Genomic DNA, 23,973 nt, shown 5'->3' on the forward strand with positions numbered 1-23,973 from the left:
TTTGCAAGACAATTCCTGTTTTCTAACTTGAATTTGTGTTCCAGCTCAATAAAACATTTTCAAATGCTTGAGCATCAAACAGCACATCACCTCCGCCTGCCATCCACAGTCAAAAGGCCAAGATGAACGAATCAATCAAGTGTAGTTACACTGTTGAGTCTTGACTTGACCATCCCTCAACAGAGGAGGAGGTCTACGACACCACTTAACACCCACCTACAATACTGTCCTTTCATCCCTGCCCAGGAGATTCAACAACCATTCACACGTGGCCACAGGTGACTCCAACTACCCTTAATGACTGTCGTTGAAACTACCTTAACGATGGTTGTTGAAAGTACCAGGAGAACTAACTACCAGTCACATAATGGCCTTGACAACAACCCCACAGGGGTTACATACCTGGGACTCCCCACCAGTCAGTCAAGACTGAAGAAGCCTCTTGGATGAGAGGTGAAACGTCTTCAAGAATCTGCAACTAAGTCCAGCTGCCCTCGACGTAACCCTTCTTGGATACACTAGAAATCACGTTTTTGCGACCATTTAAACTTAAGCGTAACTTTTATTTACTTTTGTCTGCTCAATTAACCTTGAAGCACCTTGACCTTGAATAAATTTTAATATGATGTAACTGTATTTCATTTAGGTAGACCAGATTGTCTTACGCCCTTTACCAAACACTTGTGTTTACTTACCCTTTATGCAGATAACCAATATTGTTCAATGAATTGTATGTCTTGTGGATGTTTTAACTTTTACTTGTTGGCATGGCTAGCATGTTCGCGATCAAAATGACTAGCCAGTGACGACATTCTCGTGTCTTCAGATGTCCACTAGAGTGTTATGTGTATCATTGCATGAGAATCGTTTTGCGTGAATATTACTGAAAATGGATAGAGTAGCGTTGTAATTTGTATACTGTATAATTATCCCACTTTGTATTTAATATTTGGCTTGTTTAGATATGAAATTTACCCCACTATACGATCACAGCATAAGAATATGCATGTATTTATACAGATTGGGAATTAAAGTATTTGAAAGTATCTAAAATTATGACTTTATTCTCGTAATATTGTGACTTTTTCTTGTAAAAATACAACTTTATTCTTGTAATTTTACGACTTCTTTCTTGAAATCTTATGACTTTGTTCTCATTAAATTACAGCTTTATATTCGCAATATTATGACTTTTTCCTCGATTATGACTTTATCCTCGTAATACTATGACTTTCCTTTCAAAATCTCAAAATTTTTTCCTCTACATGGGCCTAATACTCCATACATTCGGAAGCTACATCTCGTCTTTAAAAAGTTGTGAGACTATGTCGGACAGGAAATCATCCAAAGTGCGGGATCATTTCGGGTGTGTAAAGGGCGGCCCCAAGAAGGTGACATGCAAACTGTGTTGGTGTTATAAGTTCATAAGTTGTGTGGTGTTATACTGTGTTGAAATAAATTAACAAAATGTTCAGTCTCCTGGCTGGTTGTTCCAACACACTCAGAATCATTACCACTTTTGCTGTTAATATTGTCATTAACAGGCGGCTTGCCTCGTGTGTGCACTTGTAATACTTATATTTTAAAGGCTCATTATTACAGTTTTTATATTTTTCTGTAATGTAGCACAGTGTTAACAATGTTACTCATAACATTCTTTCTCAGCCCTGGAACTCAAACCATTTTCTGATGCCCCATAATTATATATATTTAAATGCTTAAATCATAAACAAGTGAAGACTTGTCGACTAATGGCTTGAACTAACCACTAGTCAGCTAGGAAAATCTTAGGTTGGGGGCATCCCTAAATGAAATAGTAATAAATATTGGCCTATGCAATATTACAGTTTGGGAACAATTTAATTGTATGATTAATTTTTAGGGGGGGAGGGGGGTGTCAATAAAATAACCAAGTTTCAAATACCACTGCATAGCGTTGTTCGGCATCCTCTTGATTAAATGCAGATTTTACTTATGGAAAAGTCTAAGTACAATGTGATATCCTGCTCCACTCTAGACCTTACATGTAAAGCCTTCACAGAAGTTGTGAAACAAAGAAAATATAATTTATTTGCAAATAAATTGGATACATAACTGTAGCAACTGGTGATGTAACATCTGCCAATAATGAAATAACAGCTAATAAAGGCATGGAATAATAACAGTCCAGAAATAGAAAAGTATATACATTTTGTTTTGAGTTACTACAGGTCTGGTCAGTACAATTCCATTCATTTAAATATTTTTTTGTGTGTGTAAAGCATTAATAATAAATATTTTCATTGCAACTGCTTTACAAAATACTGGACCAATGATGCCAAGGTGAGCCCAAGCAAGCCAAAGGGGACAGCATCAAGTAAAAACTCCCCTAGACTATAATAGGAAAAACCATTGAGAGAACGGTTAGTAGGCATGCAGGCTGGCTAGGTAGTCATGTTGAAAGGTAAGTTAGTGGGCATGCAGACTCAAAGCAGTGTTTCAGGACTAATGGACAATCACTCAAAGTCTCAGTCTCTAGATCTCTCAAAGCAATGTTATTTAGCGCAACTCGAGATGCATGCATGGCATCATTCACTAATTAAAATAATTCGACTGTCTGTGGTTTTGTCTGAGCACTGGAATCACACTGATCTGAATCCGAATCACAATCCTTCGATGAGGTATTCATGTGGTATTTTCTACTGAGGTTATGACATTTGTTTAGGTATTTATAAGTATTAACTGGAAGTTTGACTGACAAGTAGTTGGTGCATCACTCCAATGATATTGAGAGAAGTTCCTCTGTATTCATCAGGCCTCTGTTGTAGAGCTGAATCTTGTTCCTGATCCTCTCTTTGGCAGGGTTCTCTGTGACACTTTGAGAGGACTGACCAACGTCCTCTGAAAAAGTAAGGTTGCCATAGAAACAGTACATAGTTAGTATACACAACTGCATTACATTACATTAAATTTTCATACATTTAATTAAATCCCACGTGAATTGTGAGAATGCCAGGAAAAGCCTAAAATGTGAAAAGGAGAGCGACAACATAAGCTTCTTGAAATGATTTTGTGAAGGCCATCTAAAACCAGAGAAGCCTCTACTTTTATTTTCAGTACACACCCATTGTAACTCTTTGATACCTGCCTCTAGAAAGAAACAATGGTGACTGTGTGAATCCATTAGCACAGCAATCCTCACACCCTTCATCACACCCGTCAGCTGCACAGCTGCATTCAACAGGCCAACTTCCATAAAGGTCCACATCCTGGTTGAAGGCTGGTTGTGACGGTTGGACAACAGCATTCTCAATAAAGTTGTCCAGAGGAGACTGGCTGGAAGCCTGCCTCCTTTGCTCTTTAATGCCTAAAAAAGTGACCTCAGACTGGCTGCATTCGCAAGGGCTTCCCTCTGCTCCTACTGTGGCTCTCACTGGGTGGGGTTTCTCTAGGGAACTGTACATCTCATCATCTTCTGTGGGCATGCTGGGGCCTTGCTCCCCATTGCATACGAAATGGTGATATACATTGTCGTCCAAAGTGTGTGGCTGGTCGTCGGGAGGGAACGGTAAGGGTAGAAGCTGACTTAAAATCTGCAGCACCTGGTAAATAACAAATACAAATTATTTTGCTTTATTATTTTTGTTTTATTATGTGAAATTATTAATGCACTTAACCCTGAGTGTATGTATGTGTAGAAAGAGAGATAGAGAGAAAGAAGCATGTGAGCATGTGCAAATCTGTAAAACTCACTGTCTTCATGTCAGGTCTACCCTTAGCTTTACCAGCTGTGCACTCCAGTCCCAGTCGTAACAGACAGAGGGCTTCAGCACTGGGCCAAGGGCCTGCTTTGGGGTCCAGGAAATGCAGACAGGCATCCACACTGCCTCTGTCCTCCACTTCTTTATTCAAAACATCCCTCTGATAATGTATACAATACAATATATGAGCTATATAACCGATAGTTTTGAAGGTTTGAGATTTCTTAGCTTGACACTGAAAAAGTAGACACATCTGAAGAGGATCTCACTAACAGACAAAATCACAAATCATGGTTTGAAATGCGTTTGTGCCATTATGCAAGCAGTGAAGAACAGATTTCAGTCAGATATTTTGGCCCAAGTATGAAAACATGGCAAATATAGTTCCAGAGGGGTATCTTACCAATAATGTGTGCTTGGGAGAATTTTGTATCACCTTTTGACCTGTGCATGTCTCCAAGACAATCTGTGAACACAAGATAATTCTTCAACTGATATTCAACACACTGCTAAACTGAAAGCCTTATTTTTCTGGAAATGTACTAGACCTCAACTGATAAATCGGCATGGCAATATTATCAGCTGATATGAGCTAATAGCAGATAAATCAGTATCGGCCGATAAATCACAATTAAAAAATGAGACGGAAGATGGATCCTTCAACCATGGTATGACATTCATGTCGGCCATGCCTGGTTTTGCTGCAGTAACGTGAAAGCCGGGACAATCAGTCAAACATCAAAATTACATTTAATATTACGTTAGTTGAGTGGTGTGGAGTAAGCTGTTGACAAACTTGTAAGTTTATTTATGAAACAGCATGGTTGTTCTAGTGAGTAAACAAACAACGGTCCTGTCATTTCTTCCTCGTCTGTTCTAAAAATTTTCTTTGGCAACATCGCTTACAGCAGCTTCTAATGCTGTCCATTGCTAAATTAGGTTCGACAAAGCAAGCTAATTCCATGTTTATCAGTGGAAGACTGCTAATGAGCGATTAAACTGCAACACTTAACTTATTTTGCCTAAATGAGACAGTAGTAAATATAACTGCAACTCGCATGTCTGTAGGTACAGTCTGTGCATTGGAAATGATTAATCCAGAGGAGACACGTAAATAAACATGAACTGAACAAGTATCTAACATGGCTTGGTAGCCACACAAAGTTATCTAGTTTCTCTTTCAAATGTGTAGTGTGAAACCCCCAAGTCGCAAATCCTCAATATGACATGACTACAGTCATGTAGTATTAGATGCATTCAACAGCAACGTCTACTGTAGCTCATTGTATCAGTTTACTGTTTACTGCATTACTGCATCAGTTTACTGCATTATTTATCAAAAATTTAATATATTTTGTTGTACCTTTGTTCAAAGCACTACTTATGACAATAAAACAAGTTTATTTTTAAACTGCATTATGTCATGTTATCTTGGTGAGGACTCTTACATAACTACACATAACAAATGTTACGGAAAATCTTTGTTTATGTTATGTGTTTCTGGAGAAAAAAACAAATAAAATATCGGCTGAATTATCATTATCAGCTTTTTAAATCATCAAATATCGAAATCAGAGTCGGTCTGAAAAATCCTATACCAGTTGGGCTCTAAAATGTACACTCAAATCACAAAAATATACTGACTTTGAAAATATTACATGAAGTAAATCAACTCTCAAAATATTAGCTGAACAGAATATCTTGTCAGAGCTTTTGAAACAGCTGATCTTCTATTATGAGATTTTCTGGTCTGGTTCTGATTTGATATTTTAAAGATTATTTATGGGAACACAATTGAGGACTCACCATTCCAAAGCTGTAGACATCCACCTTGACAGATAGCTTGCCATGACGGATATACTCATCTGGCAGGTAACCCAGGTGCCCACAAGAGCCTGTATCCATTGTTATAGTGCAGCTCTGGTTAACAGAATGGGGTCTGAGGTGAGCCATTCCAAAGTCTGAGAGTTTCGGCTGTAAGCGCTCATCCAAAAGTATGTTTGAACTGCCAAAAGATCAAAACTTTCTAGGTTAGACAGATGTCATAGGCAGTGGGGTGTTCTACATTTCTACACAGTCAACAAAAAAGTTGAGAAAAAAATAACACTGGGAAAAAAATGATGGAAATGATACTGATGGGGCGTTTTATCGTCTTCCCACTAGTACAACTTTTTTAATTAAAGCATGGGTTGAAAATACCTTTTATAAAACAACAGAGTAACCCATGAGATATCTCAAGGTTAACTTACTAACTATAAGTAGACACATACAGTTCTTTGAATTCCTATCCATTTAATTGGAGAAACAATCATCGGAGTTTACCAACACTGTCAGGGATAATCAACAAGAACAACCAGTCGTCTCAATAGAAGGAAAATACAAAGCTCGAGACCATATAACCACCTTGTGATGTTGCCACATATTACAGTGCAGGGCTGTGTTGTGTGCAGGTAGTGCACAGCCTTTGCAGTCCCTTTAATGATGTCCAGACGCTCCTGCCGTGACAGATGCCTTTCAACATCCTACAAGAAGAGGCAATAAAGGTGAGTTTTGCGCTAATTTGAAAGATTTTTCATATGTAAAATACTTAAACCAGTTGTGTGGGGAACCACCTGATCATGCAACCTATGGAAGAGCGATCCATGGCGTAGATAAGGGTAAACCAAACAGAAACGATTCCCCTCTGAGAAGCAGCCCCACAACTGGAGGATGTTAGGATGCTGGTAACTTAGGAGTGAACATTTGACAGATAATCAATGATCTTTACAAGAAAGCCTTACAATGAACTTGAACAGGGACATACGAGGTGTGGCTATTAAAATAACGAGACTGGGCTTATGTATTTATTATGTAATAATTATTATTTTTAATCCAATGATGGGCTTGTGGGCTCTAGAAACTTTGCGAGAAAGGGTCAGAAGAAAGAGGCCACAGCTGTGAGAAAATGGTTTCATACTTCATCAGGACAATGCACCAGCACACTCAGCGCTCTCAATGAAGCATTTTTGGCCGAGAAATGCATCGGAGTACTTGACCACCCTCCCTATTCACCTGATCTAGCACCATGCAACTTTTTTCTTTTCCCTAAAATCAAGTCTGCACTGAACAGAACCCGTTTCAAGTCTGTTCCAGAAGTGAAGAAGACAACGACGGAGCTTCTGAGACATCTAACGGAGAAAGACCTACTGCACTGCTTTGATCAGTGGAAGATCAGAATGCAGCAGTGTGTAGTTGCAGAAAGGGAATATATTGAGGGGGAAAGGAATTGAAATGTAAGTTCTCCTCATTAAAAACGAATTACAGCATTAGTCTCATTATTTAATAGCCACACCTCGAAAAATACTTTAGGTTACTGGGGGCATAATGGTTGTATAATGAGACATACAGAAAGATAAAGGCAAAAAACTTTACGACACAACATGCTCCAACTGAATTCACTCACAGATGAAGAACTTCAATTTCAGTCTTGAACTTGTCCCACATCACCTTCCAGGAAGCTTTATTTACCTGTGTTCACACTAAGCAAGTTACATGTCTGAAGGAAGAGTGAGTCACATATATTACTGGTTATTATAATGAAAACTGTTGTAGCCAATACCTGCTTAAAGACCTTTACGACAAAGGTTTCATTTCCCTTAGTCCCACGGTATACATCTGAAAAGGAGCTCCCTCCAATTTTCAGGTCTTGATGAAAATTCCTAGTTCCTTCTATAATTTCTGAGTAAGTGATCAAGACCCCTGTTTTTTTAACTATGACATGGAAAGAGTCGTTTTTGCAGAGAGAAAAAAAAGTCATTTTAGCAGAGAAATGCTTTTTTTCTCAAACAAGTTCACTCAGAAGTAAAATAAAAATATTACAGGTAAAACTGAAGCACTTCTCGTAGAACAAAGTGTATGCACAGCAGAAAATTCTCAAGTCATACAAGGCTAAAAGTCCAACAGTTCTGTTTGTTCACATCTATTGTATGCCTGATAAAAATGAACTGGTAACAGGAAATCATAGTAAGAGAAAATATGAAAGGATGTCCCTCTTTTGTAGCAAAACTTTACATTTAAAGCACAGATACCTTCTTTAAGGCCATCCAAATGGAAACCTGGATGAGATTCACTGGATTCTTCACTGTATGACTGTGACAAAAAAGATCATGATTTTGTCAAGATCAAATTTGAAGTTTATATTTGTTTAAAATAGTTAAATTATTCAAATTATTAAATATTGTAACTCAACCATTTTCTTTAATGTAGCATCATGAGTGAAAGTCAATATTGTTGGCTTTCTTGTCAGTCTTATTTGATGTATCAACACAGAGCTAATTATGTGTCAAGTGATTCCATTTTACAGTTTAAGGACTGCTGACCACAGCTGTAAATAGAGTGCAAATGCATGGTTTTGACTGCTGTATTACCTCAGAGTGCTGCAAGGGAGACTGGGCAGTATCAACAGACTCTGAAATGTGAAGTAAAGTAAATGCCTTTCAATTAGGTTATATTCTGTCATTTGAAAATGACACAGAATGTAAGCAAGTGATGAATTAGAGTGCAATTCCTATTACTAGTTTCCATAGTAATAAAATGGCAACTCTGATTTTTATTCTAACAGATAATGGTTGTGAGGCTAGCTTATGTCATGATACAAGTACACCCACACAGTTAAAAAGCCAGAGGTCTTGCCCAACAGGGGCTAGATAGCACGTGATGTTGATCTTTCAACAGAAAAAGAGGAACTGTAAATAGGAGGACAAATTCAGAAACATGGAAGTGAAACAAAAACACTGCCGTCAATGAGAAAGAAATGAAAATCTTTCAGTCACTCGAAAGTGATGTCAAGCGCTGTGTTGTACCTTGACGTTTAAACAGTCTTATCGCCCTTAAGTGCCCCATATCCTCCAACACCTGAATAAGGTCCCCGACTGTTTTGTTCTGCTGCGCCCACGTCCACATGATTTCGTGTGTGGGGCTTTTGCCAGAAGCTGCGACTCTCTCCGTACATCGGACATCTAGCCAGCTAGGTAAAATGCGTGAAGCTGTACAGGGATATCAAATGTGTTTCATTTCATACGACGCGACATTTAAGATAATACACTGTAGGAAACATAAAGCATTCACGACATATACAGCCTGCTTATATCTTATAATAATTAATATTCACATTTACTCTTACTCTGGAAGATACTTTGATACACATTTCGAAGTCCTTCAATAGCTCTGAAGTTTTAGATTTTTTCCCACCTAAACTTCTCCATCCGAGTGTGTCATGGCCAGTGTCCATAATTTTACAGAATGTGTCCATTAGTGATGGTGGAACATCATACAGAAACATCGCTGGGTCCATTTTCCCGACCGAAGCCTTAATCAAGATATCCGAAATGCAGCACTGTAACGGGTCTTCATATGAAGGCAAATGTTGACACATTTTGGAAATACCCAAGCTCCACCTCTTCCTTTGCAACTAAACGCACACAAGGGCTTGTCAATACTAAACCGCGGATGAGTGGAAGAACATGGAACTTGGCACTGCTGGTGGGGGAGATGCGTGTAAACCTCAAACGTCATCTGGATTCATGCCGTGTGAAAAATAAATTATGTTACCGGAAAGATTGAAATGTAACGCTAGAAAAATATAACTTCTAGGGCACCTCGAAAGTAGACTAACGTGAAAACATCTCTTTAATTCGTTTAGAGATTAATCATACAGTAGGCCTACAGTTCAATAGTATTTAGCCATAACTATATTCTGAATTAATTCTACGTTATTCTGTTTAAATTAAAGCTACATTATAATCTCTACTGGATTACTTTAATGATAAAGCAATCACCCTATTTGAGGAGGCACTCAATATCCTGGCAGTTACATGAATTTACAAACAAAGATGCAAACCACCAGATATAGTTGACATCTCTAAGAATTAAAGCCATTTGCTATAAAACAATTATTTGATTTTGTTCCAACAAGTTAGTATTTAGCATGTTACTGTAGTATAATACACTGTAAAACTCAGTTATCTGTATGACCGCCGAGGCTGAATCATACTTCACCTCCATTTTTCCTGATAGTGATTAGTGGTGCACAATATGTTTGGAAGATTCTTCAGGCCAAAAAAAAGGCTAAAGCAATATCAGTACCACATCGTCATATGAACAAAGTCACATTAAAAAACAAAACAAAACAAAACAAAAACAGGCAAAAATGTATAAAGAATATACTTTAAAGATTTTAAAAGCAAACATTTCCATTCTAATTTAAATTATTATTGGTGCACATTTTCTCTCCTAAAGAACCAGTTTCATTTGTATGCGTTTATATAAAATCATTTGTATTTTAACATTCATTTTGCTCAAGTGCAGTTTTATTTCAGCAGAACATGGTACCCTAGACTTCTTGGAACTTTAACGCTTCAGTCTTTACAACAGGTTGACACAAGAACGCAACTCCACACAGAGAACCAAGGACAAAACTAGGATTACTGGTACAGGACTGGGCTAGATTAAACTAACAAGAAACAGGTGGGACTAATGATTAAACTAACTAGGTGAACTAAGGTAACTAGGAGGTAACACAAACCTTAACCAAAACTAACCATTAGAGGTGGAAAGAGAGGACCAGTGCGTGACCATCTTTTGAAAAGAGTTTAAATAAAGTAACCAAAAGAGTTTAAATAAAGTAACCAATTTTGACCTATCAAGAGGTTGGTCCGTTCAAAGCAATGCCAGGTTTATGTTAGTTCAAGGTTAGTTGCAATCCTGGTAGACTTTTGATTAATTTTAGTTTCTCAGACTCATAGGATTCTGTGATAATGTAGAAAAGATGTTAACATTTTTAGAACTAGTATCAATTTCACCCCAAAATCTCTAACATCAAAGGCTAGCTAAACACTTGCCGAACAGTAAAAGGCTGGCCTACAGGAACAATGACTCATGCCTTTAACATCAGTTTTGGAATAATGATGCTCCGTGCTGAATACATACCCACGCTCTCAACTCTTTATATGTCTGTCTTTGTGGAAATTTAAAAAATGGTTTCAGACATATATGCAGGAGACCAATACTTGATATTTCATCATTTCAAATATATGGTTTGTTGTACTGATTTTACAGTTAGTCATACAGAGGATAGTCATAAAAATAATCAAAAATTGACATAAGTGGCAAAACCAAGACACAAAACTGAAAAGGACGGCGGTCACACAGATAACTGAGTTTTACAGTGTATTATACTACAGTAACATGCTAAATACTAACTTGTTGGAACAAAGTCAACTGAATTTTACACATGATCCTAAAATGTATTTACTCCAGGTATATTGATTGGTGGTTGACATGTGTCTGACTTTGCAGCCATATTGCTCACTGTTCTTTGGTGTGAAGGCCACAGTCTTGGACAGGTGGAAGTGCCATCCCTGTTCGAAGGTCAGATCAGTCTGCTTAGCATTGGGGATCACCTCTCCATTCATCAGAAGCTCAACGCTGTTGTCAGGGGGGTGAAAGTCACTCACATGGCAGATCAGGACATTCATTTTTCCCAAACTCAAGACGATTATGACTATACACCTAGACCTTGGGATCTGCTGAAAGCACAGGTGCAAAAGAAAAACCAAGTTACATCTTTAGGAACGTAACTAATTACACATGTATTGACACCACCAATCAGGTTCATTATTGCTATATCTTTTTTTGCACACAACTAGAGAGCGAACAATATTTTTTTAGCAAGACATGTATAAGTGGAAAACAACTTGTAGGCATACTTGTTGTCCAGGGCGCTGTACAATACAGAGAAGAAAACAGGGGTTATTTGAAGTATATAACTGCATGACAGGTTTCCCTAAATGCAGTCCTGAAAGGACTACTGCTATTAGGATTAGTATTATTAGTGAAAGTAAGAAGAATCAGGATTTAAGCAATCCAGGACTAGATTTGGGGAGCCCTGGTCTATCTTGTTCACACTGTTTAAAAAGAACATGTTCAATGATTCTACATGTATTGTTCCAACAGTATTTATGTTAATCCATATCAAGTTACCAGTCATTTGGTAGTCTGCTTTGGTAGTCACTTGGGAGTCTACTACTTGATCACACAGACTAGCAAAAACTTAGAACTGTCAGATATTGTCACAAAACTCAGGAAGGCTGGATGCATGTGCAGAGCAGTCATACTATGATCCATGATTCACTATGATCCACTATGATCCTATGATCCTAAATCGTGATTCAAATCCAAATTGTTAAAAAGGGTCAGGACCAAGAGCAGGTTCATAAGAGCAATCCAGGAATTGTAGATAGGCTTAACAAGGTCGGCACACAAAGAAAACGCATAGACTTCATGAAGACCTGAATGAATCCAAGTGGTATACTGTATATGCACAGGGAGAAATGAGGTAATTGAATGAAACAGGGGTGTGTGATAATTAGGCAATGAGCAGAATAAAATAGTGGGTAGTAATCTGAGGATCTGAACACTGATAGGACTGATCAGAGAGAGGAGGAGATGAAGGCGTGACAGATATGTGTCATCCCTATGTTTGTTTTTGCAATACTAAAGCATTGCTGTAGTTTTTAAGAATTTGTAAGCATATTTGGAATAGCTGTTCAGTAACCTCTTGAGGTAAGTTCTTTTTCTTTTCTTGCTGGTGTTTCATGATTATAGCCTTACATGATCATTTGTTATTAAAAGGGTATTGTGATTTACACTATCACCAGCTTGCCTCCAGTATTCAGCTGTGTTGCATCAGCAGTATTTTATGCAGTTTAAATGAGCAGGGGTAGCAGAAGTCATGCTTTGGTGTGCAATGGTGTGCGAAACCAAAATAATCACGAGGTGTGGTGCCAGCAGGCCTTGTTGTTTGGTCCAACTTGGTCTATCTGAGTTTCATGGTCTATATAGAATGTTGTGTTCCAGTTAGTCTGGTTCCCTCCTTGACATTTTATGGATTATAGAGTAAATTGCCCATAACCCTTTGCTTTTTTATCACGATTCGCTGCTTCACTGTATCCGTTAAACCACAGATGGCAATGGAAACTTTTAAAAAATGGCTGCTTTTCCGAATTTGGGTCCACAGCACACTGTCAATCATCAAGACCACCACATAAACAGTGCTAATGTTGACTGGTTTTTTAAAGTTAACACTGAACTTTGCCTAATAATTTGTTGTTTTAAGAACCAATTCTCCCACAGCTCTCTTCCACACTAATCTGACTAAACCAGTTCTGGTCTCAGATGTTCTTAGTAGTGTGTATGCATGGTACACAATCTCAAATGGTCTGTTAAATTTGTACAACATTTGGCATCACAACTTTAACTGTTAGCTTTCATCCAGAATGAAAACATTGTATAAAGTCAATTTCTCTATATATTAATAAAATAATATTATATATTATTATTATTATCATTCACGTATATTATAGAATATATAAATATATACATAATCATACAATGATCATACAAAAATCTTTTTTGCATGGCCATTTGTGCCAAAAATGATTGACATAGGAACATTTCTACAATTCTAGTATGTATTCTGGCTTTAGACTCACAAACAATGGAATTGTATAGCACTGTCTGAAAATAATGCTCATATTGACATGAGGGAGTGAATTATTTTCTCATAACAGTTTCTCTGACATTTTTTTCTGTTCTGTCTGAGGTCACAGTTGTTTCTGATGTTTGTAGAGGTATGCCTCCTGTACTCCCACATCCATTTGTCCTTCTTAAAAATGATGTGACTGCGTAAAATATGTTCACGAAGGTTACAATTTTATAGCTCCAGCAAAGAGGGAACTTCCAGTGCTCCCTTGGACATACCCATATTTACCACTGACATGAAACTTTCCTCACTGTTTTTGAACCTGGTTTAGAAGAAATAAGGGCATAAAAGTATACTCTTTGTTAGACAATGATAAGATGAGTTTTAAAGTAAGTGTATATTTTTACAGAAATTCTGTGCTTAGTAATTACCCCATATAACAGCTGTTGGTGTTTAACTTGATAGTCATTAACTGTGAGAGGTGTAACCTTTCTGCAAAATCTAACAGTTTAAATGATTTTCTTTAACTGCTCCCTTTGAATATCATATTCAGTGAAGACTAGGGACATGATGAGACATTAGTACTAGTGGTAATTAGTATTCTAATAGTACCATAAGAACGTAAATAATCATTTCAGCAGCAGGAGAATAAACCTGAACTGCGTTCATGACACACCGGGTATGTGACATCATGTCATGTGACTACATGACATAGACAGGACTTCTGTACAGAGCGGAAGTCAATTGCGTACGTACCAAAATATCAGGAAGAACGCGCAGCCTGTCGTCAGTAAAATAACAAATATCTTATGGTCACCAACTAAACTGTTGAAAATGAGTTCAGAAAAATACCCTCGGTCTTCGATTGAGGATGACTTTAACTATGGCACCAATGTGGCAACGGCAAGCGTTCAGATCCGGATGGGTAAGTAACCTCAATTTTAGCCATGACCACATACTTAGCGTGGCAGTTCACAATATATTAAGCTATACTGTAAGATGACAACATTGCAGAGCTACAATAGCAAGCTATGAAGTTGCAACATGTCATGTCAAACTATGTAGATTATCAAATGTGACGGTGAACAGTTTAAAACGTGCCATAAAAATATCATGTTAACAGCACTTTGCCAGTTCGCCATGTAAATGCTAACACTGAAGGGCTGATGGAGTGGCCAGATAAAGTTTTTCTTTTTTTTTTTTTTTGTATTCTTGGTTTAATCCGATTCATTCACAGAGGGATGTATGAGATAATTGTGAAGTTCTTCAACATATCATTGATAGATTATCTCATACATTTATGAAATATTTAATTTTCATAACATTTGCAATTGTTCCGGCAATATTGTTGCAGTCCGCAGAACAATCTCACCAGGTCCTCGTGCTTTTTCTCTCGTAGACTTTCTGCGCAAAGTGTACACAATTCTCTCGCTGCAGATAATCATCACAACAGCTGTATCTGCGCTCTTCATGTTTTGTGGCTCCATCAAAGACTTTGTTCATGCAAGGTAACCGCAGATGAACCCATTGCACGACTTGCACGATGAAGATATTAATTACTATTCTGCATTTTACCCATCCAAAACCGCATGTCATCGGAGTGACAAAATATGACCTTTGTTTTTGACAGTCCTTCTGTGGTACTGCTATCAGCAATTGGCTCTCTTGGCCTTCTCTTTGCCTTGGCTATTTACCGACACCAACACCCTGTCAACTTGTACCTGCTTCTTGGATTCGTGAGTTTTTTTTTACTGTTAAAATACTTGAGGCATTTTCCAGGATAAACAAAGAGAATCATTCAAGTTAATCATGCTGTTCATGGTCATGAAATGTTGTTTGACCAATTGCAGACTCTGTTGGAGGCCATATCTGTAGCTACAGCAGGTAAGAGAGTTTTTTCATCCCACAAGTTAAATGATATATGCATGTATTATCACATGTGATGATAAATGAATATGATTTGCTAGTTTTTGCTATTGCACATTGTTTCACAATTATGTTATGTGTTCTTGTTTCCCTAATGATATTTTAATACATTGTTGTTACTTATTTATGAAAGGTTTTATGTGTAGTCACCAGTAACTCTTGTTTGATCATTTTCAGTGACATTTTATGAGTACTCCATGGTCCTTCAGGCTTTTATACTGACCTCTGCAGTGTTTCTGGGGCTAACTGCATACACCTTCCAGTCCAAAAGGGACTTCAGTAAACTTGGAGCTGGGTAGGTTGTTTATTATCAGCCATTCTGTCTTTGTTTTCCACGCATTTTCATGTAATAATGATTATCTATGTCGTGTCTCTCAGCCCTAGCACAGTGGTGCATTTAAATTCAGAATGGCCCTGATGACAATTAATCAGTTAATTCAGGGTTTGCAAAGGATGAGTTTAAGGGCATTTGCAGAGGATGTAGATTTGAAAACTTTTTCTTCACGTATTTTTGTTTATTGATCAAGCCATTGATCAGCTCCTTACTGTGTTTTAGTACAAGTTTGGGGAGTAAAGTTGTAGCAAGTTCTTCCATAGGACTGCTTGGGACACCTTTTCATCATTTCACTCTTATCACAAATTAACTAAATCTCTTATGTTTTTAGACTGTTCACGTGTCTGTGGATTCTTATCATTGGCAGTTTTATGAGGGTAAGTTCATGAAGCACGCTGGTCCTTCTATAGCTAAAGTCTGAGATTGAATAGAATATAGTGAATGGCATGTTGGTTGTACCCTCTTCAGAGCTTTGCAATAAATCTACAACCTCAATCTTCAGCTCTTCTTCTACAATGACACTCTGGAGCTGGTCTTTGCTGGGGCAGGCGCTCTGCTCTTTTGTGGCTTCATCATCTATGACACCCATATCCTGATGCACAAGCTGTCACCAGAGGAGCATGTGCTGGCCTCCATCAACCTTTACCTGGACATCATCAACCTTTTCCTGCATATCCTGCGTATACTGGACTCCTTAAAGAAGAACTAAAGAAGTCTGCCAAACCCTGCTTGAGAGTTTTAAAATTCCAGTCGTTGATTCAAATGACTCATTTACCTATGTAAAAGAATTTAAGAAATGTGATTGTTGTACTGCATATTTTGTCTGCACACTCTGGGCTAATTAGTGGTATCATTGCATGCACTCAAAGTTGAGTACCAAGAATAAGCTAGGTTTTGGGGTGTCTCATCTTCAGGGTTGTTTGGGGTGTACAGATTCTCCGCTCTTTGACATTTTATGTTTCCTTTTAAATTTCTGGACTGAAAACGTGTCTGTAACACTTTATTCCAATGCTTTGATGACTTAAGTTAGAGTTTATGGGTCTTAATGAATTGAAGTATGGAGAAGTTGTTTTATTGGACATTGGATTGTTTGGCCAATTATATCATCTTAAATTTGAACAGTGCATACCTGACAAACAACAGACCCTGATTTTATTATACATTCACACTGCATCACTGTGCTTATATGTGTAGTGATAATCTAAGGTATACCTATCACTACTCGGTCAGTACTGGAAACCTTTGTTCAAGAGCCAGAAGAGAGCAATACACAGCCAGATAAACATGCTACAGAACCAGTTATGGTTGTGAAAGTAACTGTAAGAAACCTTTTATGTTTATATGTGGCTGCCTTAAGGAGTCACCCTTGTGTTTGTTTACTTTTGGAAATGAACTGTGTACTTTTTGTTTTGTTTCCCAGTGTGCTGCATGGAAGATTTTGGTGTTGTTGCTTAAGAAGTAGTAAATAGTACCTAACCATTAGAGCTATAAGAAAATAACAGATTATCACCAGTTTATAATTTAAATTTAAAATGAGTGTGTATATGTTCATTTCTGTACTGTTTAAAATGATGAAGATAAGTTCTTATGTGTCCTGGCCTCATGTTTTCACAATCACTAGTTCATGTTCAGTGTAGATTTTGCTGTTGTCTTTATACACTCATTGAAATGGCAAGTTGAGCAAATCAGGCTCTGTTAGATTTATGCAGATGTATTAATTGCCTTTATATTTTACACATAGAACCAGAACCATTAACCAGTTTTTCAGAACTGTTTGAAAATCTGCAGAGGAAAGCTTTCAGTGGGACCAAAGTGAGTGTCAGCAGCGCTCATAATAGCACACTATGTGAGCTTGTACAGGACATGAATTTAAAGTTTGTTTTATATTTTCTAAACTGTTTCCCAGCTATCTTGTGAGACTGAAATTCCCAAAAGAAGTCTAATCAATATATTATTCAAGTGTAGTGGTACAAGTTGGTTATCTGTGATAAAATGTGCTATCATGTTAAATCATTTTAGATATGAATTTATTTCATATAATATGTTACCAGGACCACAAGTGCAATAATTATTAAGGGATAAATAGCACAGACAGTTCATATGGTGAAAGTGTGTTTATGAATAAAGTGAAATCTACTGTCCAGTCATTAACTGTGAGATGTCTTTATTCCTTTAAATATCTTTATTTATACACTGACTGGTGTCAAATTTGAATATTCTCTGCTGTCTGTATTTACAACACATAATGAAACACTGCTAACTTAGAGTAATTTTTTAAGTCTTTTTGAAACTTTTCAGTAAGATTTCTACATAACCACTTATGTTTGTCTTGATGCGCTTAAATCACGGATTTCTTTGTGTAAATCTGGGGTCTGGCAGAGGTCATGTCTCAAAAATTCGGGAATGTCCAACTTCAAGATGTCATTTTTCTTCACTAATTTGCGGATCAAATGTGAACAGCATTCTTGAAGAGTGTATACTGCAAAATCAAACAAGACCAAGGATGATGCATGAGACAAGTGTTTTTTCCATGATCAAAAGTGAAAGCGGTGTCTTTGTGCGACTAACAGAAGTACTGAGCACTGCAGAAAATGGACATATTCTTAAATGACGAATACGATAACATTTCCGCGTTAAACTGAAGCAACATCAGACGATGAGACGCAGAAAGTATGTAATAACCAAATTTCCATGGTGATGAGATACGAGAACGAGGGTGCGCACCTGGGGTTGTGATAATGACGGTTCGATACTGAGGAAAGCCATGTTCGTCATACTCAGGTGGAGCTGGGAAGTAAACGTCATTAAAATTAACGAGTAATTTTTCGCCCGTTTCGCTTCTCCTAAAAATCCATGGGTGAGCTGAAAGAAGCAGAGGAAAATGCAGACCATGCCACGTGTCAGTTTAACCATCGCCAAACCTTTGGGGGGACTGGGTAACAAATTGTTACTAGGCATTGCTTTGTGCTGTAACAGAAGCGACAATTTATTTTCAAAGACCTCCTAAGTTAACAGTCTGACTTATCCCCAAGCTGCAGGTCATGTTGTACAAAGAAGATCTTAGATACGGTATATTTTCTACCGCATTTACTCACTCAGAAAAGTATTCATCTTCAGTCCATGACTTGGACTTATATCATCATATGAGACAGGTTGACCCGAGAAATTCAGCCACCATGCCCTGGCTTTTCCGTTTGATTTATTCACAAAGTTGACAAATGTGGGTACATCTGAATGAAGAGATCTGAGAGGTGCCTTCGCTTCCTGTTCAGCCATTACGCTCGCTGACAAATGATTTGATTCCCGAGTGTACCCAACCTTAACCCTACCTAGAAAGACCACGAGGTGGAGCAATTGCTCAATGTCAGAACAGTGATAAATTGTATTTGAATGGTATGCAACGGACAAGTAGCGACTCTATCATAGAATTAATAAAGGGAACCCTAATTTAAATTAGACAGGCATTACACATGTCTAAGTAACAAAAATTAGCGCTTGTTGAAAGGGAGAGAGCTTTATCGTTGCTTTTTGTTGACATGCCATCTCATCTGTGTAAAATGCACCGCAACAGACAGGAAGTTAAAAGGAAATGTAACTTTTTAGTATGCTGAAGGACAATAGGAACCGCATGGGAATTTATGCATGGGATCAGAAACGTGCTTATATTGTGAAGATGGTGTAAGCTTCACTCATTGACTTAAGCATGAATTTCGTAGAATACAAGACAAGAATGTGAGTAGTCCCAGCTGAGATGTTTATTTAAGGGTTCCTATGAAGAGCAAACGCCACGCTTCAAACCTCTGTCCCTGCCCCACCTTGAATGGTCAGAAATCCACTTAAAATCCTTGGGTGGTTGGTATTCTTGCCCGTGAAGGCTACGAGATAAGTGGGATGACAAACTTGGAAATTCTTGCGTGATGACATCAAGGCTTTGATGTCAGAGCTAAGAAGCAAGACAACATAGAGGGAAGAGAGAGGAGCAGTTTCCTCTGTCTGGCCAATATCCCTATACAGCTCTTAGAGCTATTAATATGGACTTCGTCACAGAAGAAGGGGAAATATCATAATTGTTTTAACCTGCAAATGACAAAGAGCTCTTATACCATTTCCATTTTGGATGCTTTTTGGAATCTCTTCAGATAATTAGAAGCCACTTAGAAGCCTGTAATCATGATGTCTTGGCATCATCAAAGAACATAAACATCTCTGCTGAACCTCCACTTCTTCTATTTCGGCACATGTAATTTCAACTTGAAGCAGAACAATGTGGTAGAGCACAAAATATGTTTAGAGAGTTGTGCTGATTATGTACAAATGGGGACCAAATCACTTTGAGTCCTATTCAGTTTCTTTTTCCTACAATAACTAAGATGATGTCAGGATTTCTCATTTTGGTGTGGTTTTCCGTGGGATTGTAAAAAAAAATGATAGCTGGGCCTGAAGCAGAGGCCTCTCAGGTGTCAGTCTCCTATGCGCTGTAGATGCTGAACAAAGTGCTTCATAGCAATCACTACAATTACTGTTGACGCACTTTAGAGCGATAACTGCCATATAGAGAGCTGTTTGCTTTAAGAGGCACGCTGCAGGACCTATAACTTCTGCACACCAAAGAAAGCTAGGACTGCTTTCATTTTTTTTGTTTGCTTTCCCGCCCCTTTAAGCTTTTTATTTCCTTTTTAATTTGCCAGACCTTTATCTGCAGCATATTTTCCTCTGGGTGTGCGCTGATGGCACAGCAGGGTTTCCCTCTGATGTTGGCTGGCACTTTTCAGTGGGTATGGTGTGAGGTTTGGCCTGCTCTGGAAGGTTTTGATATACATGTGGTGGTGTGTTACAATTACAGCAGTCTCTACTTTTGTAAGTATGGATATTGTTACAATGAGCCATGCATCACAGAATACATGGAGACTAATTCTTCTCAACAGAACTGTCAGTTTAGATTTAGTGTTTTGCTGCTGTCTTTGCCTTGCCTCGTATTCTATCTCCCCACAACTCTAAAAAGTGACATGAAGATACTGTTGAGATCGTGAACAGTGGTAAAATCATTACCACACACACGACATACCTATAAATACACCCCTCATTCACACATTATTAACCGCTGGCGGCTAAGACCTAATTACTCTCAAGAGAGCTTTGTGCTGTTTTGATGTCTCCTTCACTTCACGACCCATCATGCCTGCTACCAATCTGCTAACAGCTAATAATACCTCATATAGTCTAGCACAATTATACAGAACATTCAATGTGTTGCACACTTTAAAATATTCAGTCTGGAAATATAACCCTTTGTTCCCTAAAACTACCAACACCCTCCCCCAAACTGTTCATGTCTTATTAGTCAACTTCCACCTTTAACTGCACTGTATTTTCGACAGGCAGAATTAACACTGCATCTACACTTCAGATAAAGATGCCTCGTTCTGTGGTTTGGCCTTTGATGTCTTGCTTTTCTCCGCTCTGCGTTGCTCCTGTTTGCTTCACTGGGACTATAATGGGAACCTCTCGTTATAGCTGGAACAATGAGCCTAGTGATTTTGTTGGTATTGTTTTTCTCCTCACATGGTTGGGGGTTTACTGGATTGACACAGATAAAGTCTTCATCTTAGCACAGAACACTGAGAGAGGCTCCTGACGACTTAACCAGGACCCCTGCCACAGGCCCTGCCCCTTCTAACCTCACTGCCCTCAATCTCTTTGATTAGATGAGCAGAAAATTTGTGGTCACTTGGTTGGATTATTCTCCCTCTGTAATGCATACACACACAGCGGTAAAGCATTTCTTCAAGGGACTGATAGGTTTGAAACTGGAAGCTTCAGAAACCCCAAAAATGCCTCCTCTCTAAGGTATTTTGGTCAGAGTTTTGATAGATATTTGAGGTTATATGCTGACATGAAGAGTTTTCATCACTTGTGACATCTGTTTTCGCATGGTTATGACACCACTATGTCACATGTGACTAAATTCAGATACAACCTTACTATCTAAACACTGTGATTAGTGACTGTTTGTTGTTTACTTGTGGTACTCAGATGTAGTATTTGACAGATAGGAGTTTTTAATAGTCACTGTTCAGTCGCCCCGCTGTGGGAAGAAACGCAAAGTTCAGTGTCATTCTCTCAGAGTGCAAAAAGGGTCTACATGATAAATGAAGGAATTTGCACACTGGGTCAGAGAGCTGATCACTTTACAAAGACTGTAACAGAACACGTGAGTTCCTTTTGTTGGCAACATGTCTTGTAATTAAAAAGAAAATCATTGTTTTTTTTTAATGCTTCTCAAAACTTCTCAAAATCTCTGAAGAGATTTGGGACAATGCATATTTCACAGACAGGCTATTCACTTGTGCGGTTTTTAAACATTATCACACATGCAATAAATATAATATGTTATAGGACATTTTACAGTGCACCTCTTTATTTCCGCGACATCCAAACATGAAGAATAAATTGACACATTAATACTTCAGTCACATTTAATAAAATGTTTAAAAGGCAATAATACAGTAATAAACCTCATCTCAAAGAGACTGTAGTATCTCAAAGACACTGTAGTCAAATGCTTGGGAAAGCGAACAGAACAGACCAGCACAGTGGTCTGAAACATTCTTTTAATCTAGTTTCATTATTAGCATAGATGCGTGACAACAGTATGGACCTTTAGTAGGGCATACATGATCCCTATTACTAGCTGTAACACCGAAAGAAAAACTGGAAAATAGGAAGTCTGTGGAGTTTTTCACCAAAACTTTTTGATACGTATATAAACATATACTTCAGGGGCTTCAGAATGCCAACTGGTTGATTCAGAGAAATTTTAAATGTTCTCAATGTGTGTGTGTGTGTGTGTGTGTGTAAGAGTGTTGTGGATAAGCCACCATAGTGCTCTCTGGGGCTGATGGCCAAAGCCTTGTGTGTGGTTCACAGCCTTTGCCAGCAGACAGAGTGGGACTGCACTTAGCCACAGGTCCTACAGAAGCAGCAGGCCTGTAAAACCTGAACCTCTGTTTTATTGGACAATCTTGTGGTTCTAGCCCTCTTTGGAAGAAATGACGAAGTAACCCCCTTTTCTTACAAAAAAAAAAGGATGCTAATGTCATCTGAGTGTTTATGGATATGGGTTGGGTTGGGGCAGAGCCAAAGCCTGTTAAGGGTATGCTGGCACATGGAGTTATAAGTCATTACTAAAGTTTACATGTGAGACATGGAATATATATAAATTAGACCATGATTTTGCCACAAGTTATACTGAATGTGAGTAAATGGTAAATTACATTTTTGTCTCTGGACAAATCTCTTCAAAGATAATGGATAATATTCATGTCATAATAACCGTCTTATAGTCAAAATTATCAGTCATGACAAGCATTGATATTTTTAATATATATTTATATATATATTTTGAAGTAACCAGTTATTTCACAGACCTAGCCCCTCTGGAAAGTTCTGTGCATTACGTCCATCTGCCACGTCCTAATCGTAAGGCAGTTTCTGACAGGGTTGGAGTACAGCTTTCCAGTAGGTTTAACAGACAGCCATTTTCTCTTTGGGGATATCATATAAATATCACTTCTGAAAACACAATGGACTGTTCCATTAGATAATGGTTTAGCTCCAGAGTGAAACAATGTAGATGGAGATTTTAGCTTGGCCTAAGTGCTTAGTACAGTGGCCACTTAATCAGAACTTACAAAAGCCCTGGAAACCTGCATGCATATGGAACCATGTCCTCTGTACACCCACAGACTCTTAAAATAGCTACGCTTAGAGCTTTTCAGTGCTTCAGAAGGCAAATGATCTACACCATTCTGTAAAAACAATTTTTCATACACATTTCCAACAAGTATATGTTGAGTGTATCCACATACTATAAACATAAATCTCACTTACTTTTTAATACTTGAGTCATTTGCAGATTACAGGCCTGGCTTTGTACAGCTTGGTAATAAAATAATCAGTGTGGTGGGATAACCTCCCAAACTCATCCTCACATGATACAAAGAAGTATTAAATCACAATGTCATTTGTTTATTTGAATAATACATGACTTACATGAAACTATATATGCATTTGCTTATTTAATTATGGTGGATAAATCAGCTTATGTGAGAGTTATACAGTTTAAACCTAAATATCAAAACAATAAGTAAACAAAGTGTTCATTGGATGCCCCACTTAATCAAACCATCCAAGATATAGTACTTTATGTAGCATTTTTTTTCAATAGGACAAACATCCCAAAGGAACTTCCTCACAAAACAAATCTATTTCATTGAATTGTCTAGGTTCATCTACCAGTTCACTGACAACCACTCTAGAATATCTGTAGCGGTGATGTCAGCAATGAAACAAAAGGTGAGTTTGTTGCCTTAGTTGACTGTGAGATTCATTAGCAATTTCATGGTCTAAGAGCAAATAAATGACCATTATATAAGAACTTCTCTATAAGAATG

General features: G+C 37.9%; 3 protein-coding genes across 3 annotated transcripts; 1 reads left to right on the forward strand and 2 right to left on the reverse strand.

Annotated features, from left to right (window-relative positions):
- Positions 1–2,109: 2,109 nt before the first annotated feature.
- Positions 2,110–9,089, reverse strand: irak3 (interleukin-1 receptor-associated kinase 3). The gene is made up of 13 exons (XM_030781576.1): positions 8,970–9,089; positions 8,582–8,764; positions 8,147–8,187; positions 7,808–7,868; positions 7,339–7,490; positions 7,183–7,247; positions 6,353–6,467; positions 6,144–6,262; positions 5,547–5,745; positions 4,144–4,206; positions 3,733–3,900; positions 3,128–3,581; positions 2,110–2,880 (listed from the first exon to the last, which is right to left on the reverse strand). Exons 1-13 carry the CDS (start codon positions 9,070–9,072, stop codon positions 2,753–2,755), a joined length of 1,851 nt encoding a protein of 616 aa, XP_030637436.1. The 5' UTR covers positions 9,073–9,089; the 3' UTR covers positions 2,110–2,752.
- Positions 9,090–14,007: 4,918 nt separating this feature from the next.
- tmbim4 (transmembrane BAX inhibitor motif containing 4) lies at positions 14,008–17,579 on the forward strand. Its single transcript, XM_030784868.1, has 7 exons — positions 14,008–14,185; positions 14,660–14,768; positions 14,891–14,996; positions 15,111–15,144; positions 15,364–15,481; positions 15,852–15,897; positions 16,023–17,579. The coding sequence occupies exons 1-7, from the start codon at positions 14,095–14,097 to the stop codon at positions 16,227–16,229; spliced, it is 711 nt and encodes a 236-aa protein (XP_030640728.1). The 5' UTR covers positions 14,008–14,094; the 3' UTR covers positions 16,230–17,579.
- A 188-nt stretch (positions 17,580–17,767) lies between these two features.
- vhll (von Hippel-Lindau tumor suppressor like) lies at positions 17,768–18,796 on the reverse strand. Its single transcript, XM_030790840.1, has 3 exons — positions 18,616–18,796; positions 18,245–18,382; positions 17,768–17,999 (listed from the first exon to the last, which is right to left on the reverse strand). The coding sequence occupies exons 1-3, from the start codon at positions 18,794–18,796 to the stop codon at positions 17,839–17,841; spliced, it is 480 nt and encodes a 159-aa protein (XP_030646700.1). The 3' UTR covers positions 17,768–17,838.
- Positions 18,797–23,973: the final 5,177 nt, after the last annotated feature.

The sequence above is a fragment of the Chanos chanos genome, chromosome 1 (genome assembly GCF_902362185.1).
Source record: "Chanos chanos chromosome 1, fChaCha1.1, whole genome shotgun sequence".
Taxonomy (NCBI): Eukaryota; Metazoa; Chordata; class Actinopteri; order Gonorynchiformes; family Chanidae; genus Chanos; species Chanos chanos.

Coding starts and splice junctions, on each gene's coding strand:
- irak3 (XM_030781576.1), bottom strand. CDS start 9,072: ATGGACCCAGCGATGTTTCTGTATGATGTTCCACCATCACTAATGGAC. Junction 7,491..7,807: donor TTTGGATGGCCTTAAAGAAG/GTATCTGTGCTT, acceptor TCCATGTCATAG/TTAAAAAAACAGGGGTCTTG. Junction 3,901..4,143: donor CTCCCAAGCACACATTATTG/GTAAGATACCCC, acceptor ATACATTATCAG/AGGGATGTTTTGAATAAAGA.
- tmbim4 (XM_030784868.1), top strand. CDS start 14,095: ATGAGTTCAGAAAAATACCCTCGGTCTTCGATTGAGGATGACTTTAAC. Junction 14,186..14,659: donor AAGCGTTCAGATCCGGATGG/GTAAGTAACCTC, acceptor TTTCTCTCGTAG/ACTTTCTGCGCAAAGTGTAC. Junction 14,997..15,110: donor TGTACCTGCTTCTTGGATTC/GTGAGTTTTTTT, acceptor GACCAATTGCAG/ACTCTGTTGGAGGCCATATC.
- vhll (XM_030790840.1), bottom strand. CDS start 18,796: ATGGCTGAACAGGAAGCGAAGGCACCTCTCAGATCTCTTCATTCAGAT. Junction 18,383..18,615: donor GAAGATGAATACTTTTCTGA/GTGAGTAAATGC, acceptor TGCTTCTTTCAG/CTCACCCATGGATTTTTAGG. Junction 18,000..18,244: donor CGTCATTATCACAACCCCAG/GTGCGCACCCTC, acceptor TTGATTTTGCAG/TATACACTCTTCAAGAATGC.